The sequence below is a fragment of the Rhinatrema bivittatum genome, chromosome 1 (genome assembly GCF_901001135.1).
Source record: "Rhinatrema bivittatum chromosome 1, aRhiBiv1.1, whole genome shotgun sequence".
NCBI classification, from domain to species: domain Eukaryota; kingdom Metazoa; phylum Chordata; class Amphibia; order Gymnophiona; family Rhinatrematidae; genus Rhinatrema; species Rhinatrema bivittatum.
Window position 1 is genome coordinate 738,479,452 of NC_042615.1, and position 15,515 is coordinate 738,494,966.

General features: G+C 38.1%; 1 protein-coding gene across 4 annotated transcripts in view; it reads right to left on the reverse strand.

Moving 5' to 3' along the window:
• Positions 1-1,417: 1,417 nt before the first annotated feature.
• NNT (nicotinamide nucleotide transhydrogenase) overlaps positions 1,418-15,515 on the reverse strand; it is a 404,867-nt gene continuing 390,769 nt past the window's right edge. For 3 of the 4 annotated variants that reach the window (XM_029577726.1, XM_029577728.1, XM_029577720.1), the window contains exons 21-22: positions 12,200-12,315; positions 4,706-4,855 (exon numbers count right to left, since the gene is read on the reverse strand). In XM_029577726.1, the coding sequence (XP_029433586.1) occupies positions 4,706-4,855; positions 12,200-12,315 (266 nt within the window). Of the gene's footprint in view, positions 4,856-12,199; positions 12,316-15,515 lie in introns of all 4 variants that reach the window. The other variant, XM_029577710.1, reaches the window with a different exon arrangement.

Genomic DNA, 15,515 nt, shown 5'->3' on the forward strand with positions numbered 1-15,515 from the left:
TTTCCATAGAAAACAATGGAGATATTTTTTGGAGACTATTCTCTGAAGATACTGATTCAATCTTTCTGGTTTTCAAACTTATCTGAGAAATTCACATTTTCTTCCTGCATGCCAAATTTGGAGAATTCCTGACCCTTGTTTGGAGAGCCATTCTCTCCTCTATAGACGAACAGATGGACCATGATCCATTTTATATAATTCTAATATTCTGTATGTTGGAAAGCATAAAAAAGAATGAAAATATGAAGAGGTATCACTTTGGGAATACTTCCAACATGTAATTACAGAAGGGGGTTGAGCAGAAGTATATTTAGGGGCGTTAGGTACAGTAGTGTGTGGGTTTTGTGTGAGGAGATATTGTGTTTGTGTGCACATGGGTGGGTACATACATATAGGTATAAGGCTATTTGTAATGTGGGTGCCTGTATGGGGATAGAACTACAGGGATGGATGTGTGCGAGAAGTGTATGTTTGGGTGGATAGAGGGTTTTGTTGCGTATGACTTTTTTGGTAGCAAGTGAGTGTTTGTGTCTGGAGTGTGGGTAAGGAGTCTGTGGGGTGGTTTTTTTTGTTTGTTTTTTAGAGGAATGGCTGTGTATTTCTAGATAGATGGGATTGTGAATGTGTATGGGTATTTGTGGCAAGGACTGTGTGTATGTGAGCTGTGTGTATGGAGACGAATTTGTAGGCATGTGTCTTGGGGTATGGGTGTGTATGTATTTGTGGGAAGCTGTAAGTGGGACGTGTAGGTGTACATGTGCATGGAGTGGATGTGAAAGTTTGGGTGAATTTAATTGTATAGATGGGGTTTCTGTGGGGAAGTAATGTGTGGCAGGGTTGTGTGTATAAGAGGTTTGTGGTTTTTTGGGAGGTATGGCTGTGTTTGAAGAGGAAGGGATGTGGCTGAGGCAGGGGTTTGTGTGTGTGTTTGTGAATTGAGAAGCTGTCTCAGTTATGTACCATGTCTCTGTAGACAGAAAAGGTGTAGAGCTGTGCTGGGGGTAGGCATATGTGTAAGGTTGCATGAGTGATATGTGCATGTGTATGTGTGGCTGAAATTTTTCCTAAATGTAGGTGGTCAAATTCTGGCTGCCATCAAGCACACTTTTTTTTTTTTTTTTTTTTTAAATTGACCTCTAGGCTCAGACTGAAGTGAATAAACTGACATCTCAGCTCAGATACAAAAACATGGATGGTTTAAGCAGAAGCAGCAGGGGATACTTTAGCCTTGACCATTCTTAGGTTTAAACAGTTTTCAGCCACATAAGCATTTTCACTCAGTTGGAGAATAAGCTCTCTTGAAATACAGACACAAAACTCTTATATATCATCTTCAATGCTATACCAGTTCCTAAAACAAAATATAATTAAACTGTCCTTTATTGGAGAAAGAGAAAACCAAACATAGAGACTTGGGTGTTGTTAGCTTCTTTAATAGGCTTCTTTGATGTTCATGGTGAACCACAATTCTAAGATTAACACTGGTACTTCTGAACCACAACAAATTGCAGTTAGTACTTCAAAGACAAAAGAAAACCTTTTATAAATCAGTATTCTAAATTTTGCATTATGTAAAAACAAAAACTGGCAGGATAATGCAACCACAGAAAACTAAATGTAACATATATTGATAAATCCTGGGTGGCAAGGAATCCACTGTTTTACTTTTTAACATGATCTTGGAGGGCTTCTAACTGGACTTGTGTGACCACTAGGTCAGAACTCCACCTATGAAAAATCTAAGACCAAATTCTAGTCAAACATAGCTACCTTGATGTGCTGCTATCTTTAAAACATCAAATGTGCTCTTACTCAAGTTAAGGACAATTTTAGATCCTAATTTATTACAGGGCATCTCCAATTTTATACTTTTGACAAAAAGGCTGAATAAACAGGGCTCATAAATCTCACTCATGATTTAATGCTTTAGTGTAATAAAAAATATTGATTAGTACAAGGATATAAACTTGCTAGCATACTATCTGTTGAATGTTTCATACATTTTCTATATACATAAAACAAGGAGGTAGCTACGGAAATGGCACTGTTCAAATATTTCTTAAATGATATAAATGTCCCAGTCCACAGCTATATGGTTTGGGGGGTACAATTCTGAGTAGCCCATGTAGTTGCAAAAAAAAAACAAAAAACCCAAACACAAACAAACGCAGGTTTAGTGCATAGTTTCCTTTTGAAAATTAGCAAGCATATGCGTGCTAATAGTTCCTATACTGGCACTGCCCCTCCTGCTTTTGTAGGTAGCACAGGAAGGCATATCTTTGAAAATGACAAGTACGTGCAAGGTTTTACTCCTCTCCGTAGCCAGCATAACTAGTAGGTGATCCCCATGCAAAGGTTTTAGCTGCTCTGAGGAGGCTAATTTTCAGACAGGCTGATTCACCTGGGTTGATAACTTCAACTATTGCCCACCATGGCTTTACAAATATTATCACAAACAGGCAATCATTTATGTGGGAGGCATTTACCGAAAGGCCAGATATGAAACCAACCTTTTGGACAGTCAAAACATTAACTAAATGCTATCTAAAGGGAATTTTATTATTGTAAGCAAAAATGTGTTAGTTTGGAAAACATTTTCTTTTAATTCTAATTTTACAAAAGCAGCAGCTTACACAAATATTCCGAAAAGTCAAATCAGTGAAAGACGACATTTCCAAGGAATTAATGCTCTGCTATGCTCTGCTGGGCTCTGCACGTAAATTTTCTTCATTTCATTTCGATTTTCTTTTTTTTTTTTTTTTTTTTGTCTCTTGTTGGTTTCATTTCATTTATTTGAAATTAAATAAACAAAACATTAATGAAAACAAAGCAAAAGAAAAAAACAAAATAAAAGGAAGCAGATGGGGCTGCTTCTCCCCTGCCGAAAGAAAAAAGCAAAACAAAAAACAGTACCAGCACCACAGAAAGTTAAAAATGAAAGTTTCTACCTCTGCACACACTCATCTTACCTGATCTTAAGAAATCCAAATAGGGTAGGAGAGATCTCCAGGTAATCCTACCCCTGCCCCCGAGTTATTATTCAAAATGGTACCTGGTAGCCCTAAGGCCAGCGCCATTTTGTTGTATGGAAATGGCTAGTTGGTGCCATTTTTAAATACTACTTCTGCCCCATTTCAATTTCTTAAGATTGGTGTTGTGTGCGGTAGGGAGGAGTGTGTGAGCCTTGGAGGTCCTTGGAGGGTGGAGACTTTAATTTTTAACTGAGGTGCTGACTCTGTTTTTTCTTGCCAGGTGTGATGACTGCTTTGGAAAACTAATAATGGCTGCTTTGAAAAGGGATAATGGCTGCTTTGAAAAATGAAATCAACAAGAAATCACAACTTTTTTTTTTAAATAAAATAGGAAATTTAACAAAATTTCCTATTTCAAAAAAAATCACATCCTTAATTCTCTGTGTTAAGATTCGAAGCCAGCTCATTGTCCGTAACAAAACATTTGATTCAATTTACATGTTATTTCACAGTATTCTGACTCCTCCAAAACCCTCTGTTTTCCTGCTCTCATACCAACAGATAGCAGGACATCATTAAGCTAACATGATAGTTTTATTTTATTAATCAAATATTTGAATTCCACTGAAGTGCACTTAGCATTGTTAAAACCATATTATGCCCAACATAATAATTCCTATTTCTTAAGTAACCATTTTAAAATGTTTTCTTAATCAAGCAAACTATAATTAGTTTGAAGGGAACTCAAATACTTAAAGGACCTGCTGATTGCAAACTTAGTACAGTAAATTTCATTGACGACTAAATTTCATGAAAAATCCACATTAAGAACATTAAACCATTCTATTTGTATACCTATCTGTCCAGCATTAAAATATGCTGACAAACCCTGGGTTGAATTTTTTTTTTTTTTTTTTAGGAAACAAAACACATTGTTTTTATTATTAAAAGTATTACTAAATTGATGGAAAAATGGCTTTCAAACTAGAAAATGTTATTTTATTATGTTTGTACCAGCAGATATGTGTACTGTTAGGGAGATATCCTAAGTAATAATCTGATAACCACCTCTGCTCAGGGCAGTACAGCTATTAGAAAATGGAATTAGAAAAAAATATATATATGTTAAAAAAAATGTAAGCTCTGTGCTAAGTGACAAAATTCAAAAGGATTTTTATTGTTAGTGACTGTTGAATCTGAGCAACATGCCATTTTCTAATATAGATGAAAATCCAACGAATACTGATAAACCTAAAAAAAATGCTTAAACAGGCCAGATGCAAGTGTGACCTGCATTGTATTACACTAGTGAACTAACCAAATGTACAGTTCCCTGAAATGATGTACTTCATTAGTATTGTATATAATACAGCTAGCTACTGTGGAAATTTAATCCAGTGAATTTCACAGAAAAAACAAGGATCCTTTTTCTCCCAAATCATGGCACATAATATATATATATGTATATATATATGTACATATACACAAACTCCCAAAAATGACATTATAGATTGCTGAAAGCATTTATTGACATATTCTCTTTCTAGTTAGGGAAGATAGCACAAAGGGTTCATTGTGTTCCGAGTGTCTGTGTCCCCTGTGCTTCAGTTCATTTTTAACCCCTTCCTTCATATAGTCTAATGTTAAAAAACAAAGTTGTGTACCACCGAGCAGTATTTCATTTTGTTAATACTAGTCACAGCACATAGTTTGGATGAACTGCAGCCGAGAATTTATTTCTGGTAGGAATCTCTGACTCTGGACTGCAGCGCATCGCATGTCTTCTTCGCATCCCCTAACAGCATAGCAGTGTTGGGTTTGTAAAAGATTGGATTGTCTACAGCTGCATAGCCGACACCCAGAGACCTCTTCATCACAATTACCTGCAATTGCAAAAAGTTTCATTTATTGTGACAGAATGTCCAACAGGCACAACACACTTTTTTTCTATTTATATTCTGCTGTAAAGCTTGCACTATTTCTGTTTTTCATCCATTTTCATCAGAATACAGTCATAGATGGTCTCCAATGTGTTCCATAGCGAAATACTGCCCTGATCTTTCTACAGCTAAGAAGAGCACAGAACTGTACCATTAAGGTGATTTTTAAAAGCCTGACTTGTGCCAAAACTGGGAGATAAGCGAATATGTCAGACAGTGCATACTGAGTGGATTTTAAAAGGTGCCCGCATCTGTGCATATCTCTCACTACATGTACAAATGAAAAGTTCCAAAAAAAAGGGGCAGGATGTGGGCATGGTCTGGGCATTCCTGAAGGCGAGACTTAACTCAATGCTTTCCGCTTGCATTAATTGGTGGACCACAAGGCTTGTTAAACAGTTTAACTACATTCAAATTAAACAAACCAGACAAACTGATATATGCAAACTTTTACAGGCACTACAAAATTCAAAAGTCACTCAGCTTCACTGGTTTATATATATATATTCTCAGGTATCAGAAATGTGTTGAATGGATAAATGTGTCCTTTATAATTCTCTATTTTTATGTATTTAAACAAAACAAAAAAAGAGGTTTAAAACCACAAATCTCAATCTAATCTTAAAGAATCTTACAACTAATATGGCATTAGAGCTGTCAAAGTGCTAAGATTTATCTGAAGTCTCTTGCCACACACTGGGTTTCAGGCACTTTCAAATTAAGCATTCAATAATGTATTATTTGCCAGTTCACTGAAATATGTTATGCATCTCTAAATTTGTTTATATATTATATCTACTCCACAAAATCTCCATGTGACAGAATAAATGCTAATAGCTTTTTAAAAAATGCACTGCTCAATACTGACATTTATATGAATTCATAACATGCGCAACATAGGCCCATGTTTCAACCCATCTTCCTCATATAACACAACCAACCCACTCACAACATAGCGATGGCGGGTTGTATTGATATTTGAGGTATTTCACTGAACTGATTTTTAGGATATCTTTATTTAAAAACATTTATAGCCCACCAATCCAAAATGTTCTTGGGGTACAACATGAGAAAGTACATTGTAAAACAATATAAATAACAAAATTAGTTGAACAAAACAATACATATAAACCACAAATAAAACAAAAATAGAAAGGAACATACATACACAATCAAGCTCATTACATAAAATGGGATTCTCAGAAGGTACCTAACTTAAAGGCCTGCTCAAAAAAGGAAGGTTTTTACTTTTTTCTGAAAGAACAAATAAAAATCAAAAAGCCATACTTCAGGAGGAAGAGTGTTCCATAGGATAGGAGCTGCCACTGAAAAATCCCTTAAATATGTTTCAGTCAATCGAAAACTCTTTCTAGAAGGCATAGATAATAGCATCTTTCCCCTTGATCTCAGAGAACGAGTTGGCGTATATACAGAAAGAGCAGTTCAGATATTATCTGGTACATTATTATGAATGACCTTAGACAGAATCTTAAATTATATTTATGAAGAAATGGGAAGCTAATGCAAGTCTACTAGTGTGTTGCTCCAGTAATCATCTGGGCTGTTGCATTCTGGACCAGCTATAAAAAAACAAAGTAAGGATCAAGGAAGTCCTAGTCAGAAGTTGCAATAATCTAACTGCAAAAAAACTAAAGCTTGTACAAAAGACCTAAAATCATTAGGTGACAACAAGGGCTTCAATCTTCTGACTAATTTTAGCTTATGAAAAGCAATCTTAGCAGTAGCTCTTTCTTTGGGTTTATACCTGCCTTTGTGAATACAAAAATTCACTCATAGCTGTTTATAGCAATTTAAACTAACAGCTTTTATGCCTTCATCAACAAATTGGTATCAAGGATAAATCTTAAATCATGAATCTCAAGAGTGAACAGGAATCATCACATCGCCTATCTAAAATAAATTAAATTATCAGGCAAAGGAAAGTTACCCATAAGGCTTCAGTTTTACTCATGTTAAGAACTAATTTGTTCTGCAACATCCAAGTTACTATATTCTACAAAATACTCGATATAAATTTCAAAGATGAAGAAAGTCTGGCACGACTGACTGGAAAAAAAAAAAAGTTGGATATCATCGGCATAGAATCAGAAATATATCCCCCAAAAAAGTTAGAACTTTTGTTAAAGGTAGCAAGTAAAGTGAGGCCAATAAAGCCAAATCTTGTGGGCCTCCAGATTTCAATGGGCCCCAATTGATGAAGATTTTCCTATTATAATTTGTGGTGAGCACTCAGATAGAAAAGAAGCAAACCAATTAAGAATAGGTATTCCTATTTCCTTTAACTGCAAGAGTAAGATGTCAAAATCTATGTTATCAAATGTCATCATTATATCTATTAAATATATCCATCAAATATATATCACTGCTTGTTATCAAGATACTGTCTCAAAATTCTAATGTAGATAAAAAGAAGAGTATCAATGCTATCATTTTTTCTAAATCCATATTAACAGGATTCAAAATGCCAACATTAAGAAAATACTGTAATTGATCTATTTTTCCTAACAAAAAGGTAAATTAGATATAGAGTGATAATTGCAAGGCTACTGAGTCCAATGATGCTTTTTTCAACTTTGGAAACATCACAGCGTTCTTTAACAGTAGCCAAACTTTCTTTCAAAGAGGCGCAAATAGCTCTCTAGCTGCTTTAATCAGCCAGCTTGAGTTGGATCTAGATCATAGCTAGTGAGTTTTAAAACAGAGATATCTTTAATATCTCTGAAACTGATGCAAGAGAAACATTCTCCCATATCATTCTACTAGAAAGATATTTATCTCCTACAGTAGGACTAACAGTAATTCATTCTACATGGAATTTCTTAATTTTATCTTCAAAGAAATTATCAGGCGCATTGACTGTAGAGGATAATGTAAAAGCAAGGATGGATTTAGGATTCTTCCACTCCTGGGCACTGTCGGTGCTGTCACCCCCACCTCCTGTAAGGGGCTATATATTACAGGGTAGCAGAAGGATGTTCTCTGTCGAATGAGATTCAGCAGAGCTGGAAGGCAGCAAATCTTCAGCAATCCTGCTGCCTCAAATAGTTTGCTGCCATAGGAACAGGCCTAATATGTGCCTACTGACAAATCCAGGGCTGTGTAGAAGTAGAAGTAGTTGTCAATGATTTCACCAAAGTAGAGTCTTTGGAAAATTAGGTGCAGACTGCAATTTTTAAGAAAAAAATTATTTTGGGCTGAATCAATTAGTTGTCTATAATTTTTCACATACTCCTTTGTAATGCTGAATGTATTGCACCTCATGTCCCTGCGAGTCTTTTCACAGCTCGGTTTGTGCTGAATATCCCACAGTGATGTCCAGAATGGACTCTAACACTCCTCAGTAACATATGCGAAAAGCAAAGACCATATCTACTCTGGGAGCTCTCTGTTTTAAGACGAAGGATCATTGATAAGCCTTGGAATAAGGCAATAAAGCAACTACATTAGAGTTTTAAAATGACTAAAAATAAATAGCTGTATTTTGTTAGGCAATCTCAGGTCATTGTAAAAACAATTATAATGGGAAATATTTAGCTCACAATTTGGTAATTTCTAATGCCACTTTTTAATTATAGGATCCAGAAAGAAAATTATCTATGAGAAATCACTGTAATAAGCAAGGTCTGATTGTCAAGGGACAGCAAACCATCATTAACATTTTGAAGAACACTATGCCTACTCAAGATACATTTTATGTAATAGTACATGTAGGGATGAAACCATCAGCACTGATGAAACATAACTTTAAACTCAGTACGCAGCTAAATATATTGCATTTTTCTTTAAATTTTAGTTTCTAGAAGCTCCTCCCACTGAACTATTCCCAGGAATGGTAACTTTTAAACAGCCACTCGGGTGCACATGTATGTGTGCATGCCGGCTTGCATGAATGGACACAGCCATTTAATAACATATGTCTGTATATGTGCGCATGTTATAAAATCGGCTGTATGTACATACATGCGCACACAATTTTCTATGGATACGCATGTGCACACAAATGCTGCCTCTACTGTGTAAGTGGGGGGAATTTTAGCAGATACGCACGCCAATGCAATTACCAGTTTGCCCTGGTAAAGGATAGGACTTCCTAATCTCTCTAGCTAGATAGCTTCCCTTTTAACCTATTAGCCCCAATCCTTTAAACCCCGCTGACTAGCCCTGATTTTTTTTTATTTTAAAACTTACAAACCATCCATAGCAGAAGTAAAGTTTGTGGTAGGGGATCCAAGTGTGAGCTTGTGCGCATAAATAGTTACGCACATACTTCAGGTTACACACTAGGAACGCCCATGTCCCGGCCATTCCCCGCCCCTTTTTTGACTTCCCGATTTGTGCACATAAGGGAGGATATGCGCATACTAATGCGCCATTTAAAATCCATACGGGCGCAACCTCTGCGTTTATCTCCTGGCTTTGGCTCGCATAGGGCTTTTAAAATCTATCTGATAGTGTGAATGGAAGCAACACTGTGGATCAGTAGCACTAACCATGCTCAGAGTTCCAAGCCAGTACCGCATTCCAACATGTAACATGCACATAAAGCACAAAAAACTGGTAGGTTTCTGTTTTTTTTAAGCAAACTCAAGTGAAGTAGCTATAGTGAAAAAACATAATTAAATTATTGCTGGACAAAAAGGAGACCAACAGAATAAGACTGACAGAGGTATAGCCCACTTGGTATATTTTAAAGACCACAAGTAGGGAAGTATAATCTGCATAGAGTGAGCACAGTTATAAACCTGATATTAACAAATTTTGATAGTGCCTTAAATTTAAACCCTTTGGTACTACAAAAGTGTGAATGTGTTTGAGAGAGAGAGTATGCGTGCGTGTGTGTGTGTGTGTTGGGGGCTGGTTGACAGTGAGCAGAGAACCATTTCTGCCAACTATCTGTTACAAAAGACCACCAAGATGTTGATACAGAGGAGCGAGTTAGCACTGTGGCATTCTAGTACAACTTCAAGCTTATAAGGCGAAGCAGCTCCGGAATGCTGCAGAGCTGGCACCACACTGCATCACGGCCCCTCTGGTCCTGAGTAAATACACAGCGGCAGAGATGGAAAGTCTGCACTAGGAATTGGAAAATATTTTTTAAAACTAACTTTTTGGGGTTTTTACCTGTTTGGTTTTATGCTCTCTTGATCACCGTTTCCTCTCTATCTTTCCTTTGAAGACAAAGGAGTGGAAGAGGGCCAGATGAGACAAAGGGGCATGCTTTAAACTTCTTGATGCTGGACTTGAACATTTCCCCAATAAGCTATGTAGCTACTGAATGATTTGAGTTAGCAACAATAAGAGACTCAGTATATGCAAAGTTATCTCATGCATATTCATTGAAATACCCAGAAATCCCAACTGGCTGTGGGGTCCCCAGGACAGGTTTGGGAAGCCCTGATTTAGAATAACAACCTTCCTTTGCTAGAACTGCACAATAAATTTCGGAGGTTGCTTGTAGACCACTGGTTAGAATGCTTTTTTTTTTTTTTTTTTTTTTAAACACATTGTTGCTGTGTAGTGAATGCAAGTTAACATGCTCAGACTGCATTCTTTTCTGTTCAGATGACCTCAGATCATGTGTGAATAGCTATTTGATGCTGGGTGAGGAAATAATGCACCCTGCGCTTTACAAGCAGTAACAGTGTAAAGCCTGTTTATTGCTGCTTTAGAAATCTTGGCATTTTTGGTTTCTGTGACCATAAATGTGGCGTATATGAGATTTATAGAATGGTTTTGAGGCTTGTGGATATTTATAACTATCCATTTTTTGGTTCTGTTACTATTGCCCTGGTGGCACAATCTGTATACTGTATTAGCAAATGCTAAATACATATGAATCATACAGTCTGTATAAATGTACCTATTAAAAATGATGGAGGTCTTCCATGCACAAAGCAAATACTAATCTTATCCTTTCCAAATAAAGATCTCATTTCTTCCCTTTATGTTTTAAACCATATTCTTTTTTTCATTTTAAATTGGAATGCTATTAATGTTCATCTACAACCAGTAAATGTATATACATTTTTAAATAAATAACATACTGAGAAATTGGATGTCACCACACTTGGTAAATGAGTGGTGGTAAAGAGCAGTAATGAGGGTGATTGTATTTGTTTGTGTTTTGTTTTTTTTTATTGTAAACTTCTTCAATAGTTTGGCTGATGGGGTGGTATACAAATTTGTAAATAAATAAATAAGGGTGGAGTTTACTTCCCAGAGAAAATAAATTTGTTTTGCATAGACATTTCAATAATTTGGATACCACAAAACTGCATGTGTATTATACAGGCAGGAACTTTTACTTTGAGGATAACAGTATGCCTCTACTGCCTATAGATTTTCAGACACCACCGAGATCATGAAATAATGCACAAGGTCAAACAGCATACATTACTTCATGATCTGTTTAAAAATCCAGGGCAAAGAAAATACATTTTGAAAAATATAAAAATAATATCAATTTAGGACAATCAACTGCTTTCTTTTCTCCTCATTTTTCATTCCTCATTACAATATGCCGCACATTATTCATCTCATCTCCCTTCTTTAAATATCAATCTTTAAAAAAAAAAAAAATCAGTTTGGCTCATGTCCCCTATTGTTCTCGCTCATCTCAAAACTGAATTCTACACAGTGTGTAATGTTATCAGGCAACATAAAGGGCACAAGCTTGTGAAACAATTCTACTACGTATGGCTTGGCAGGTTGGTGAACCTAACTGTAGCTGTCATAACCATGCAACCCCAAAGACAGCAGAAGAGGGTAATGCAAGACTCGCAGAGTATAAGTTGCAGCAGGAAAGGACTGAGAGGCTGCTGGCAAGTACAGGAGGAGAGCAGAAGCCCATACAGAGAGGCTAAAGTCAGGGGAAAAATGCTGCTTTTCACCTACTGGACATGGGGTAGAGAGATCTGCTTCTCTAACAATCCCAAAGTTGCCCAGTTCTCCACATCAAAATTAGATCGTTTGGATTTTGAACACATTTTTAGAAATCATGGTAGTTAGCCCTGTGCCAGCAGATTCACATCAAAAAATAATAGGGTTCATTTTAGCAAGTTCTAATGCTTGTGCAACTCTGCTTAAGACGTAGGTCTTTGTAAAATGTTGTTTATTCAGTGATGTATGTATCCCATGATAAATTTGTTCATTGGCAAGGGAGTCTTGTCATCCGGAATAAGAGAGGATTGAATTACAAGAGCTACACTCCTTGACTAATGCAATTTGTTTTGGAGTCTTTTTATTTTATTTATTTATTTAGCTTACCTGCTTAGATTTCCAGACTTCTAGAACAGGCATTCCAGCAATGATCGAGTTGGGATCCTCTTGAGCCGCTGAATTCACTGTGTCATTGGCACCAATTACAAGGACCAAATCAGTCTCTGTATGAAAATAAAGAAATCTTACATTATTAGTCCCAAATACCAAAATGCCGATTATGAAATAATTTTGGCAACAGGAGCTTTAGCTGACTGCATAAATCTAACACTCAATAAACATTTCAAGATAATAACAAAAATAAAGAACTTAAATTAACCTTAAAAAGCTATTTTGTATACCTTTTATTTTCTGATAAATTAATTTCTCTTATTCTATTGTCCTCCTCCTTTGTTCAAACCTACTGTATCTGAATATAACTCACCATGCAGTGCCCTGGAAAATCCCCATACCGCCCCTGACTTGGCTGTGTGCATTTTCAGCTGGATATGTGAAGGGTGGTCAGACTGGTGGGACTTTCATATCTTAGTGTTTGTCCAGCTAAATGCCAAACCTAGCCAGACAAACGTGCCAAATATGGAACTCTAGGTGTCATAACTCTGTGACTGCTGAAACTCTCTCCCCTGAGAGGCTGTGAACTCTGCCTCCACAGCATCACTAGCCATGACCAGCCCAAGCAACAGGAATCAAAACCAGATCTCCCGCATGAACAAAATCACAAAACATTTAGATACACGTGGTTTGATGGGACACAGCCAATATGGATTTACCCAAGGGAAGTATTGCCTCACAAATCTCCTACATTTTTTTGAAGGGGTGAAAAAACATGTGGACAAAGGCGGTAGATGTGGTGTATTTGGATTTTCAGAAGGCGTTCGACAAAGTCCCGCATGAGAGGCTTCTAAGAAAACTAAAGAGTCATGGGATAGGAGGCGATGTCCTTTTGTGAAATGCAAGCTGCTTAAAAGACAGGAAACAGAGTAGGATTAAATGGTCAGTTTTCACAGTGCAAAAAGGTAAACAGTGGAGTGCCTCAGGCATCTGTACTTGGACCGGTGCTTTTAATATATTTATAAATGATCTGGAAAGGGGTACGATGAGTGAGGTGATCAGATTTTGCAGATGACACAAAATTATGCAGAGTAGTGAAAGCTCAAGCGGATTGTGATGAATTGCAGGAGGACCTTGTGAGACTGGAAGATTGGGCTTCCAAATGGCAAAAGAAGTTTAGCATGAACAAGTGCAAAGTGACACATATAGGGAAAAATAACCCTTGCTGTAGTTACACAATGTTAACTCCTAAGATAGAACCTACCACCCAGGAAAGATATCTAGGCGATATAGTGGATAATACATTGAAGTTGTTGGCTCAGTGTGCTGCAGCAGTCAAAAAAGCAAACAGAATGCTAGGAATTATTAGAAAGGGAATGGCAATCAAAGCGGAGGATGTCATAATGTCATGGTGAGACTGCACCTTGAATACTGTGTGCTATTCTGGTCATCGCATCTCAAAAAGGATATAGCTTCACTGGAGAATGTGCAGAGAAGGGTGACCAAAATAAGGGGTATGGAACGGCTGCCCTATGAGGAAAGGCTAAAGAAGTTAGGGCTGTTCAGTTTGGAGAAGAGACGACTGAGGGGGGATATGATAGAAGTCTACAAAATCATGAAAGGACTTGAACACGTTAATGTAAATCAGTTTTTTACTCTCTTAGATAATAGAAGGACCAGGAGGCACTCCATGAAGTTAGCAAGTAGCTCATTTAAAACAAATCAAAGAAATGGAGAAATTACTTACCTGATAATTTCGTTTTCCTTAGTGTAGACAGATGGACTCAGGACCAATGGGTATAGTGTACTCCTGATAGCAGTTGGAGATGGATCAGATTTCAATCTGACGTCAGCCCCTAGTACATATATCCCTGCAGGAAGTGCAGCTCTTCAGTAGTCTCCTCGAAAAGCATTGTGGATATATGTGTGACTGACTAATTTGATTAACTTGGATAACTTCATAACTTGGTTAAACTTTATAACTTCATTAACTTGATCTGGTTGATTGACTATAGCTGGAGACCGCCAGTGTACTCAACCGGAAAGCGTCGACACCCGGTAGGGTGGGTGCCCTAAGTGAATGAAAACATGGCTTACCCTTGAATCATTCGAATTCCATGCGTGACGGCAGCCAAGGGTGGGATGCTGAGTCCATCTGTCTACACTAAGGAAAATGAAATTATCAGGTAAGTAATTTCTCCATTTCCTAGTGTGTAGCAGATGGACTCAGGACCAATGGGATGTATAAAAGCTACTCCCGAACCGAGTGGGAGGCTGCCCATGACCCACTTAGTACTGCCCTTGCAAATGCCATGTCCTCCCGAGCCTGAACATCCAGGCGGTAGAATCTGGAAAAGGTGTGTATGGAAGACCATGTCGCCGCCCTGCAGATCTCGGCGGATGACAGCATTCTGGTTTCTGCCCAGGATACTGCCTGGGCTCTGGTAGAATGGGCCTTGACCTTTAGAGGCGATGGCTTGCCTGCTTCTACGTAGGCTGCTTTGATTACTTCCTTGATCCAGCGGACTATGGTTGCCCGCGAGGCCGCTTCCCCTTGTCTCTTCCCGCTGTGAAGGACGAAAAGATGGTCCATTTTTCGTACAGGTTCCGACATTTCCAGGTATCTGGATAGGAGTCTGCTGATGTTGAGGTGCCGTAGACTCCGAGCGTCTTCCGAATTCTTCAAGTCATCCGGCGATGATAGCGAGATGGTTTGGTTAAGGTGGAAGTGTGACACCACTTTGGGAAGGAATGAAGGGACCGTGCGTAGCTGGATGGATACTGGGGTGAGCCTGAGGAACGGTTCACAGCAGGTCAGTGCTTTTAGTTCTGAGATGCGGCGGGCTGAACAAACCGCCAGCAGAAATGCTGTCTTTAACGTTAACAGGCAGAGGGACAGACCTCGGAGGGGCCTGAAGGAGGTTCCTGCTAGGAAATCCAGGACCAGGTTGAGATTCCAAAGAGGTACCGGCCACTTTAGTGGTGGGCGTATGTGTTTGACTTCTTTCAGGAAACGTGACACGTCCGGGTGAGATGCTATGCTGTCGCCCTCGATCTTGGAGCCGTAGCATGACAATGCGGCCACCTGTACCTTGATGGAATTGAGGGACAGCCCCTTCTGTAGCCCATTCTGTAAGAATTCCAGGATCACAGGAACTTTAATTGAGCGTGGTTTGATGTCATGGTCTTCGCACCAGGCTTCAAATATTCTCCAAATCCTTATGTACGTTAAGGATGTGGAGAACTTGCATGCTCGGAGTAGGGTGTCGATTACAGCCCCCGAGTATCCGCTCTTTCTCAGGCGAGCCCTCTC